Genomic DNA, 12,308 nt, shown 5'->3' with positions numbered 1-12,308 from the left:
ACTCCCCAATACCCATACAATTCCCCCCCACAAATACACTTACCTCACACCACCCACAAATACACTTACCTCCCACCACCCACAAATACACTTTCCACCCCCCAAAATACACTTACCACCCCACAAACCCACTTACCATCACCCACCCCCAAATACACTTACCACCCCCCACAAATACACTTACCTCCGGTTGCCACCGCCACCGGTCAACACCTCTCCCCAGCTGCTGTTGCCTCATCCCACGCTAGGCCTCTCTCTCCCACTATGCACCCAGGTTGGAGAGAGAGAAAGAAAGGCCTGGCGTGGGAAGAGGAGGCAGCAGCTGAGGAGAGCCGTGAGCCGTGCCCGGTGCTGACAACCAGAGGTCCGGCAGCTGGGACCAACATCTGGTTGCCTCCGCCGTGCCCCACCTCTCCTCTGGCTCAGCTTCCACCGCACACCAGTTAGAGAGGCCCAGCGTGGGATAAGGCAGCAGCTGGGCCCTGGTGAGTAGAAAATTGAGTTCACTACTAGCGATGGAGCACTAGGTCACACCCCCTGGCGGTTCAGCCAATGAGGGCGAACCTCCTGGGTGACATCATGGCCGCGCCCCCGTCACTCCCCAGTCACGCCCTCCCTGTCATTCCCCCTGCAGACCTGGGAACTGGACTTCACGCGCCGCCAGCCTGGTAGGCGTGCGTGCAGTGCAGACAGCGGGGCCATAGCCTTTGGGGTAGCACAATATGAGCGCAACATTTGTGCATATTTTCAAAGCAAAATCTACATGGGAAACGTCTAGGCTCCCTGCTCTGGGACTGCCCTTGATGTTTTAGAAATGATTTTTTTTTTTATATCTACAAAGAACGCTGTATAAGAAAGCTGCGACCGGCGCCCTGCCTGCTGCGAGGAAACGACAGCAAAGGTAGAAACAGTGTAATTGTTCCCTGGTTTGTTTGACATATTAGAAAGAGACCACGGAATACTGTTAAACCCTGTGACAAGTGTTTCAGACACCAGCAGAGAGCCAGACAGGGCTGGGAAATCAATGAGTTTTTTTAGGTTCCCCCCCCCACTGCAACGCTCCTGCTTATAATCATTGCAGCTTTGCAAACCAGGGCTAGATGAGGGGTTACACTTTGCAGTCAGTTTGGGCATTGATGAATGGAAGGGGTGAAAGATACATGTTATTATCATAGTTCTAAAAATCTGGGTGGGAGAATCATTTCACGCACCAGCAGAAAAGGAGTTAAGGATGCATGCGTAAAAGCCAATACTTTAGAGATAGTGAGTGATAGAGGCATAGAGAGGACCAACCTACCCAACTGGAATTCAAACTGGATTCCCCCACTACAGAGGCAGCAGACATCGTCACGATTCTACTCCTCTTCCCATACAGCGCCACCCAAGGGTGGGCTGATTTGCTAGTTCGACAGCCGAACTTTGCAAAGTTCGACTAGTTTTTTTTGAAAGGTCGAGTCGAAATTTGAACCCAAAATGCTTTTTTTTATTTTTTTTATATAAAACGTAAAACTTTTTGATTTTGCAAATGGGAAATCCCGCAAACATTTGCACAACAAATTCAACTTTGGTAAATAAAGCAACAACATGTCCTGCTTATTACGAGTTTCTCGCCTTTCCCCCCCCATCATTTTTTTTAAATCCAGAACGCAAACTGTTTTTAGAGCCCAAACCGAAACGCCTGTGGGAGCGCCCAGCCTTATTTTCTATCATCTATATACAGGAAGCTTATGAAATGCAAGCGCCATAATATCCCATATACAATATTCCCAGTGACTCATGCTGACACTGAGGGGAGCTGTAATAAGGACGGATCCATCTATTAATGTGTCTCAAACAAGCCACTTGCGTATCACTTCATTAATATTCCCCCACTTAGCACCACTGTCAGGAGCCATTGATGCGTTGCAGGTTGCGGAGTTGATTGCACTTGTACTTATGAGTTGTGATACAGTACATGATGGGCTATTGGGATATAACCTTGTTACTGTCAGAGGGACAGGCAAATGCATTGCTTCTTAAAGGGAAAGTCTGACATTTGATTCCTGTAAAAAAAAACAAAAAAAACGAATACATTTTTATTTCTACTGGGCCCTCTCTGTTTCCCGCGTTATCTGGTAATGACGGCCTCTAAGCACGTTAGAAACAAAGCAGTAAGTGCAGCTCAGTGAAGTCTTGTGCAATTGGCATGAGGTAAATTTCACACGGCCTGGAGACCCTGAAAGTCCTTAATATAACACTGTAAACCATAACCCCACCCAATTTGTCACTGACACCCCTAACATAATTGGCCCTGCCTCCGGCAGAGACCAGATTCCCTACTCTGGAGGTCAGGAGGGGTCTCAAGCAAACCTCACGCTTGTGTAATGCCCTCTCTCTCAGGGACACTTAACAAAACTGTACGTGCCATTGGACTTGGATTGCAGCTTATATATAGCTGTTAAAACAATCTCCCTCTAAGGGCCTTATTCTATATGTAGCCACCCCTTTGGGGACTACTACTTAGTACAAGGGGTTAACAGCCTTAATGGGTCAACTGTGTGTGATCACTCAGGTTGCTCCCCTTCCAATCATGTGATGCAGGATGACTGTGCAGAAAGGTATAGCCACGCCTTTGTATGTCCTGTGACCAGTGATGTCACTATAAGAAATAGAAGGTATATATAGCTCCACCAGATGTTCTAAAAACAGGTTCCTCAGAGTTCAGACTGAAGCCTCACTGTGAGTCCTGTAAAAAGGTTTGTGTATAGATATGTGTATTAAGCATGTCCTGTCACCATTCATTGTTTTCGGTTAAGGAACGTGCCCTATATAGTTAGCGCCTATATTAATGGCCCAGGTTTATTTTTATTCGGAAAGAGGAGTAAGCAGATGCTCAGCAGGAAGTTCTCAGAGTAGTAGCTTCGGAGCATAGTCATATCGGCCCAATCGGAAGGAACTCAGTAAATACCTGATCCAATTTGCATGAACGAGGTCGGCAGTACACAGAGTGACGGGATACTGATCCCAGAGGACAGAGCGTATTCCCGCCATAGGCCCACTTGTAGGGTTGCCAAACGGTTTCTCCACAAATACTGGACACAATGGTGAAAGACACATACACACCTCTCTCCGCACCATGCTGTTTCCTCCTCTCCTTAGCCAAACCCCCAGGCTCCTGACACCTCCCGATTGGCTGTATTACCCAGCACCAGTAAAATAGGATGGAGGAAGCTGCCCAGCCCCCTAGTAACAGCCCTGCTCTCTCCCTGCTCAGGGAAATCCGGCGTCCCCCCCAAGCCGGTCAGGTCACTATGTCCAGAGAGGTAATACCGGTATACACATACATGTCCAGTACTACCTCCCATTTTTTATGGACAGTGTCCAAATACAGTACAGTCCGGTTCAATACTGGACACCTGGCATTTGAGATGGGGCACTATTGACACTATGCAGGAAATTGACAATCTATCTATTACTAAGGGAAACAAGCATACGTACCTCCCCAGCATAGGAGTGAGAGCTACCAGGGGAAGAAGCACAGAGTAACCATATTATTTGCCACCAGTTAATGTCTGAAGTGATGTCTCTTCTGTATGGCGACCATTATCAATGGATGTGAATAAAGCTCTTTTGTGCTATAAAAGTTCCTGGCGCCTATCATTATTCTATCTGCATAGCCATGCCCAGCCTGCATGGTCCCAGCACCCTGATAGGTATGAGACACTGAGCACAGAGATGTATATAAATATAAATTATATATATATATACACAGCAGATATTACCAGATCTATATATATCTACAACTCAATGACACTTCTTTAGAGTCAAACATGGAGGAATGATTCCATTGTAAGCTCTTCGGAGCAGGGACTCCTCTTCCGAAAATGTTACTTTTATGTCTGAAGCACTTATTCCCATGATCTGTTATTTGTATTATTTGTTATTTATATGATTGTCACGTGTATTACTGCTGTGAAGCGCTATGTACATTAATGGCGCTATACAAATAAAGACATACATATACATACACACACATACAAATACACACACACACACACACACACACATATATATATATATACACAGTGGTTGACAAATCACCAAAAAATCTACTCGCCACACAAAAAAATCTACTCGCCACCTAGTACCAAACGTGTGCTGCTTGGGCCAATATTTACTCGCCCGGGGGTTAAATCCACTCGCCCGGGGCGAGCAAATGTATAGGTTTGTCGAACACACATATACATACATACATACATACATACATACATACATACATACATACATACATACATACATACATACATACATACATACATACATACATACATACATATATATATATATATATATATATATACACACACACTGTACACCGGAGCAGTCGTTTGGGCTATTTGTGGCTGACAGATCCTGATAGACTTCAATGGCGATGTTTGGACAAAAATGGCCTGGATGGCCGCTTTGGTGTATATTGATTGACTCCCTAAGACTATACTGGAGATACGTACATTGTATAAGATGGAATAATGTATAACGTGTCTTTACATTTAAGCGGTGTTGTTGATGGGGGAGTTTGGAGAGAATCACTAGCCGCGAGGCACAGGGAGTGGTCATATGATGCAACCTATAAAGAAAATGTCCTGTGTCCTCCACATTATGATGGTCGATTGTAATTAAAACGTTTATCTGTCTCTCTCATTCAAATTCTTTACTGGCTTAAAAAAGTCACAACAATCATTACAAATTAGACAACACTAAATATCGACCTGCCACACCCGTTCGTTCACTTTGGTCTTGTGAAGGACCGACCCTTTAAGATGCTCAGAGTTTAAGGGCTACAATAACTAAATGGTTGTATGCCATAAGGCACCTTCTGGCACCAGAAAACGGCTTATAACACATTCACCTCAATGGGCCAGAAGGTGTCTTATTGAAAAGCGATGCTTAGTAAATATGAGCCTTTATCTGTTAACTAGCCAGTGTCTTGGACCTCTTTGGCCATCTTCCAAGTAGAGATTTGGAAAGTTGTCCCTGTTCGCTTTGAAAACCTTTGCACAAATGTAATAGGTAATTCACATTGTCGTAAAGTTTGTTTAGAGAGTCACTACATTAACTTCTCGAAATTAGTCACCGAGCTTGAAAACATAAACGCCAAATATTATGAGGTCGCTGTAAAAAGGCGAAATTTCACAAACGTTATCAAAAATTCCAATCCCGGTTACACTTGTTCTTTTGTTTATTCTGACATTTTCACAGGTCACAGATGTCCAAAATTCGAAGTTATGTGTGAACGTGCATCACATCATTTAAGACGGTATATGGCTCTTACCTTTATAGCTTTCATCAGGAAGCTTGGCTCAGCTCTTAGTCCTTTCTGATCAGGATGTTCATATGCAGAGAAAGCCAGTTTTGCCTCTTGAATGTCAGTCAAACTATCAAACAGAATCAGATGTTCAGAGAAGTTGGCAGTTAATAAAATGCTATTTTTAACCATGTTTCTGCATTTCTACTAAGCTGAAGCCTGCTTCTTAAACACTTTCATGGAAGACTTGGTTTTCCTGAGTACACACTACTGTATGTACAGCACTGTCTTTTCCTTTACATCCAATACAATTAAGCATTAAAACATCCTTTTCAAACCCGTGTGACCCAGAAGTGCTGCTAGACCTTTACCCTATTGAGTGATGTACTGTTGTAGCCAAATTAGCCATGGAAAAAAAACTAAATTCTCTTGGTGACATTTGAAGAAGAACAATGTGAAGCCTTGAAAGCTTCTAACTACGTGTATGACAAGCTCGGATGTTGGTCTCTAATCTACAAAATAAGTGCTATAAACAACGGTGACGCAGAGTTGATCATTAGGAGCTCCATTTGTAAGGCTTAGAGGTCACAGAGAGTTAAAGATTTCTCAAACCCTCCATTAGCATTTCTGTAAAAGTATTATTGTGGTTCCTATTCTACTCTCCAACTGCCACCCTAATGATGAACAGTAGTTTAGAGAGAACCTCCAATATCCACAGTCCTGGGTTGATTTACCTGAGATAACGTCTTTCCAGTAGATCAAGGCATTTGCCGACCACTTTGATGTTGTATAAACCACTCTTCATGTTGTAGGCGAAATCCAGCGTGGATGTGAAATATCCCATATCCAGGAGTCTGTGCAGATCCTGGGGGAATTCACAGGACAAATCCTAAATCATGAATTTACAGGACAAGCGTGACATTGTTGCCAGATAACACAGCACAGAATATTGTAGAGTTGCCATTGGATTCAATGGCACTGGTACCACAGAATGTCCCAACAAATTATACAAGGGAGAACAATGAAATCTGCAAAACCTGCATGTTGTGGAGTATAAGAGTGTGGATGAATCTATTGCCTGGTGGATTGAACATCAATAGACTTTTACCCTTTGGTGCTATGAGCCAGTGCTTCTTGCAGGATAAAATGGCTATGACAGGTGAGTCATAAGTATATTGTATGAATGGAAGACCTTCTTGGTTAAAGCACTCAATGGCATGGCTCCATATTCTTCTAAAAGACTTTGTGATTGGAAGTCATAATAAATATATATATGGTTATAGACCAGTAATATTTCTATGTGTACCTGTTGAATGTGGAAGTTTTAATATAAAAACTTGGCTTCTCCTACCTTTACTTGTCTAAAACATTGTTTGAAATGCCATTGGTGAAGTTACTGCACTTGGAGTGTAGAGTCCTTTCAAACAATGGAGCAACACGCTTTGAACATTATTTCATGATATATCGATGTTCTAAGAACTCAAAATGTGAGTATTGTAAAGAAACAACTGAAAGCTCTGCCTTCTAAATTGAGAAATCACTTGTGAGCACATTCACATATCTCAACCCTGCTTTTCCTCATCTCCTAACATCCCACTGCTTTAAATCCATTTTTGGCATGTCATTTCCCAGAATCCCTTGCTGCAGTAGAACGCTGTATGCTAGGAGATAATGGTGAAAAGCAGGGTTGTAGACCTGTCTCAAACAAATGAATGCACTCACAAGTGATATTTAATTTGCTGTATGCTATATGGTGTAGGGTTTTTGTCACTTTTTTACCCACCATAACGTGTTTAAGGTGTGGTTAAAGCCTTCTAAAATTAAAATAGTACGGAGTACCATCACACTAAATTTGGCTAAGAATGTTTTTCTTCAACCTGGAACACAGAAAACCATAGCCCATTATCCAATCACATTAATTTTCATGAAAGGGGGAGATAGTTACCTTGGTGCGTATCCCTTGTTCCCAGCTTACAGCTTCCGATGGGACACAACTCTCCAATGAGCCAGCAGGAAACTTGAAGTGCAAATGAAATATACAGGTTATTTCTATGTATCTGTTCCCTTTCAGTGATGGATGAGCCTCTAATTAATTACACCTCCAACATTGAGGCATTAACTATAGCTTCTGGTAAACTTTGAATGTAGTTTAGAATGCTAGTAGGTGAACTGGTTCTGGAGAAGTGCATATTTATTGTAGGCTGTTGTACCTTTTATGGGATCAATGAAAGAGGTCGTCATAGATTAAATAGTGGTGTCCAGAGCTTATAAAACTCCACAAGCCTTACGGTATATGGAAAAAAGAGACCTGCGAGGTTTGGAAAGCTCTCTATAATATAATCTATGGAGAGCTCCATTTACATGTATCTTTAGTTTTAAAGACAATAAATTAGCTCAGGATACCACTACGACTGAATGGAGAATTGATTACCCACCATACTGTACTGAATCATTTGGAAGGGGGTCCAAAAAGACAACGGAGAGAAATAATTTCTATGAATATGGTAGTGGTGTTTGTATCTGGGGGGAGGTGTAGTGGTATCTGTATCTAGCGGGAGGTAGTGGTGTCTGTATATGGGGGGGTAGCGTTTGTATGGTGTCTGTATATGGGGGGGTAGCGTTTGTATTGTGTGTGTATTGTTGGGGGGTAATTATTGTAGGGGGGGTTGTGTGGGCAGTGGGGGGAGGGGGAATTGTGTGTGTGCCAGGGGAGGAGGGGGAAATGAGTGTGAGGAGGGGGGATTGAGGGAGCGGAATTGGGTGAGATGGGGTAATTGAGTGATAATGGAGGGAGGGTGAGAGGATGTGTAAGAGAGAGAGGGGGAGAGTGAGTAAGAGAGGGGGGAAGAGAGAGTAGAAAAATACAGGTGTGAAAGGGGAGGGCTCGCAAGGCCACTGACCTGGGGCAGGGGGGCGGTGACTGTCTAAACTCTTGGACTGGGCCCCAGGAAATCTGTCGGTGGCCCTGCATGGAATCCCCGTTTTTTCCTGCCCTCTCCCCAAAATGTTGCCTCTTTGGGTGACCACCTAGTTTGCCTAGTGGTTAAACCGACCCTGAGTGTCAGAGACTGTAAGGGCAGATAAGAGGGGATAATTAAGGTGACACCTGCACAGAGAAATACGGTGCTTAACTGTACATTTTCCCAGTTTCTACTCACGCCAAGTGCGGTCGCCAGGATTCTGAAAGACATAAGTAAGTGTCTTATTATCACTAGTCCTGATGAACCATGATTTGCTTTTAGATGTGTACAGTAAATAAAAATACCACTTGTGATGTATTCGCATGTCTCAGACAGCTCTGCAACCTTGCTTTCCCCCATTATCTCTTACAGTAGCATGCAATGCTTCCCCTGCCACCAGGGATTCTGGGAAATTACAAGCGAATGAGCATACCATGTCGCCTTTTAGATGTGCAAAATGTTTTTATGAGGTCGCAAAACATACGAAATGTTGCCTTTTTTGAGTCGCTGGAAATGTCAGCGTTTGCAAGTGATTCCCGAGCATTACGCATGGCGATTTTCGTTTAATATACTAATTTTCTCAAATGTAAAAACAGACGCAGTGAACAAGGCACACACGCCCTCTTTCACTCACTATCTGGCTATATTTTTGCAGAACTAAATTTGGCGACACTAATAGCACTTTGAGGCTCTGTGAAACGTTTCTCAGAAAACTCGATTTTGGGGAGGGGGGGAGGGAGGAACGCTTAAAATTCAGTGACTGTATTTCGGATACTTTCATCTTTATATGCTGCATCAAAGACCAGTATCTTTAACATTACTCCACCCCTTCTCAGATATATTCCCTTTCTCCCCCGACCCTAAACTTTGGGTTATCGACATTGAGCAAATACCCCTTTATCTGAAAAATAAGTACATTGCAAGTTCCTTGGGGATAATACTTGTCTCGGAGCAGGGACCTCATTAGGGGAGAGAGGGGTACATTGGGACATGGAGCACATGTGGACAAAGCCTCGTGCTTGCTTACAACTAAATAGAATTCCTTGAAATGTATCTTACATGAAGACACTGGGATGATAGGCTGCCAACAGGCAAACCCTGCAGAGGGGGCCTCCTGGAAGGTGTTGAAGAGGGGGGCCTGCTGGAGGTGCCTGCCTGAAGCAACATGCTGTAGGCTGGTGGAAGGGAGGCTCCCCTGACAGGCACCTCCATGGGCAGCCTCCAGCAGACAGCTCTGCAGGCCCCCTCCACAGGTCTCTAACAGGCCTCTCAGCTCCTATCCTCCCTTCTCACTCTCTCCTTCTTCTGCCCTCTACCCCCCCTCTCTCTCTCCCCCTTTCACTCTCTCCTCGCATTCCCTCTCTTTTCTCCCCCATATCTTCCATCTCCTCTCTCCCCCATTCACTCTCTCCTCATATCTTCCATTTCCTCTTTCCCCCCTTTCTTCCCCCTCCTCTCTTCCCCCTCCTCTCTTCCCCCTCCTCTCTCCCCCCTTTCTTCCCCCTCCTCTCTCCCCCCTTTCTTCCCCCTCCTCTCTCCCCCCTCCTCCCTCCCTCTTTCTCCCATTTTTGTCTCTCACCCACCTCTCTACCCCCTTCCCCCCCAAGGATTTGGAGACCACAGGACGCTGCAGGCCTACCCTATCGCTTGTCACACTTCCCCTTGAAAGTGTGACAGCTGTTTTTCTATGGATACCTTGTGAGTTGAATACCGCTTGGTTTTGAGTATTATTTTGAATTAAAACTGTGTTACAGCATATGCGCTTTCTTTTCTCTTTCATCGTGTACTGAAGGAGTGATACAGGAAGCGCAAACCCAAATCCAATATTAAAGCGATAAATGTGAAAAAGATATTGAAAACTATTAAGGTGATAAATGTGAAAAAATATAAAATTATATATTTACACATCAGTATCACCAAGAGGAGATGCTGCTGGCGTGAGGAATTTCGTAATCCCTCAAGAGATCATCACAGAAAGCACACAAAGCGCAAGAACTCCTCTCAAATGTGGTCAATTGTCGATCAAGTAGGAATTTGGTAAGATGCTGATGGTAAGCTCAGTTTCCAGTATGCAAAAGAGAAAAGAAAAATATAGTGCAACACAATTTATTACAAAACCAATTCTACAGCACTTTTTTCAACGGACTTTACATATGTCTTAGGGTTGTTTTTTGAGCACTTTCACTATTGCGGTTTCTTATGATACGGATATCTATTTTATTCACTGGATAATTGTTAGCCCTTAATTTATTTTCACATTTGTAGCTTGCTAAACCTTTCTCCACACATTTTAGTTCTTTGCATCCTTTTTTTGTTCTTTCCGGTTTTAGTTTAGTGCCCACAAGTTCATGGAAGCTGTAAAATGAAATACCGGTATTACCCAAATTACCCCCCCCCCCCCTCCCCCACCCACCTATTGTTCCACTATCTTTTTAAAGCAGCAAACATGTGAAATCTTATATGGGTTTAAAAATAAAAAATAAATCAATTCTGTAGTATTAGATAATACTTGCTGCATTTAAAAAAAAATATTCAACTCTTAATGCCATTGTTAATGAGCTTCCTTTGATTTCTATAGCAGGTTTTAGCACACCTCCCCAGCAGTGCAAGATCTTTGCAACACTTTCCTGTTTGTGATCATTTGTTGCCAATGTTCCCAGCAGTTTCAGCTGCAAACTGTAACAATAGATAATGTTACCGTAGTCATATAAGAATACATTGTAGCTGCTGAGTTACAAAGACTGAAGAATCCATTGTGTTAGTAACACCATTAGGCCGAGTTCAGGGTGGCTGCTACGCGGCGTGCGCATGCACGTCGCAATTTCAGGTTGTTCGGTGGGTGTGTTCAAACTGAAAACTCCACCGGTGGCAAAGTGCAGCATTGACGCTGCTACATTTTGCCGCTACAACCAGAAATGATATTTGGGGCGGCAGTCGCGTCACGTGAGCTGGTTCAGCGAACCTGCTCCGTGACATGTCCGCCCCTCCACGCCGCCAAACGCCGCGACCCAACTCCTGCAGCCAGGTCACCGATCGCTGGGCTGCAGGAGCACGCGGGGGAGGCGCGCACGGACGCTCACGGCCGTAGCAGCCACCCTGAACTCGGGATTGTGACAGATTTATAACGGGTGCACCAAACGATTGCCCGCTTAGGTACGAGTGTAGAATGATACATTGCCACAAGCTTTACATCAGGGGTCTCAAACTGAGTCCAAATGGGCCGACAGGCAAGTTATTACTGGTATCCTTGTTTCAGGACAGGTGACTCAATCTTTGACTGAGCCACTGATTGAGCCACCTGTGCTGAAGCAGAGATCCATAAAAGCTGGCCTGTCGGTGGCCCTTGAGGTCTGAGTTTGGGACCCCTGCTCTAAACTACATGCACAAAGAAGAAGAAAAAGGGGGGGATGTAGCAAGTCTTGCTGCTTTAAGTTGTATGTATTTAAGGTTTTGTTCTTGTCCTCACCACCCACATTGTACTACACTGCTGAATATGTTGGCGCCATATAATTGCACGATAATAAAAATACGGTATACTTGGGAATTCTTCTATCTACTGTGCTGCATTAATTGCAATTGCTATGTTTCTCACCTGAGCTCAGTCACACTGTAATGCCCATCGTGCTGTGGCAATGGCACTGGAACCCTGTACCTCATTATCTTGCTCCAGTACAGAGTTGGCACAGAGCAAATGAGTCCTTCTGGAGGTGCTATCTGTAATCATAACGCTGTGCTGCTACTCATAATTGAGCTGATTTGAAGTCTGGCTCTAGTTCATCCAGTGAGAAGCTCTGTGTTTGGAGAGTCAGCTTGCATCACCTAGGAGTTGCAGGGCGGGGCTGCAAGGGTTGTCCCTACTTCCAAGTGCTGTGGACTAGAACCTGTGTTAACTCCTTCACCACTACCAATTTTCCAATTAGTGCAGGTACAATACACCCCAGTGTCAGTCTGGACATCACCCTCCATTGAAGAGTAGGTGAATGTATATGGCTGACAAAACGTACACCTATTGCTTTCTATCATATTCACTTCAGGGAATTTGTGCACCCACAGTTTACCTCTAC

At 44.1% G+C, this 12,308-nt stretch overlaps 1 protein-coding gene across 3 annotated transcripts in view; it reads right to left on the bottom strand.

Annotated features, from left to right (window-relative positions):
• The window catches only part of LOC142498782 (uncharacterized), a 137,896-nt gene extending 125,878 nt beyond the window's left edge, over positions 1-12,018 (bottom strand). For 2 of the 3 annotated variants that reach the window (XM_075607208.1, XM_075607209.1), the window contains exons 1-5: positions 11,837-12,018; positions 8,443-8,464; positions 7,230-7,301; positions 6,019-6,149; positions 5,312-5,414 (exon numbers count right to left, since the gene is read on the bottom strand). In XM_075607208.1, the coding sequence (XP_075463323.1) occupies positions 5,312-5,414; positions 6,019-6,149; positions 7,230-7,301; positions 8,443-8,464; positions 11,837-11,901 (393 nt within the window). In that variant the 5' untranslated portion in view covers positions 11,902-12,018. Of the gene's footprint in view, positions 1-5,311; positions 5,415-6,018; positions 6,150-7,229; positions 7,302-8,442; positions 8,465-10,148; positions 10,511-11,836 lie in introns of those variants that run through there. The other variant, XM_075607211.1, reaches the window with a different exon arrangement.
• Between the last annotated feature and the right edge of the window lie 290 nt (positions 12,019-12,308).

Source organism: Ascaphus truei, chromosome 7 (genome assembly GCF_040206685.1).
Source record: "Ascaphus truei isolate aAscTru1 chromosome 7, aAscTru1.hap1, whole genome shotgun sequence".
In the NCBI taxonomy this organism is placed as follows: Eukaryota; Metazoa; Chordata; class Amphibia; order Anura; family Ascaphidae; genus Ascaphus; species Ascaphus truei.
Note: the sequence above shows the minus strand (reverse complement) of the source record. Positions and strands in the feature narration are given on the sequence as shown.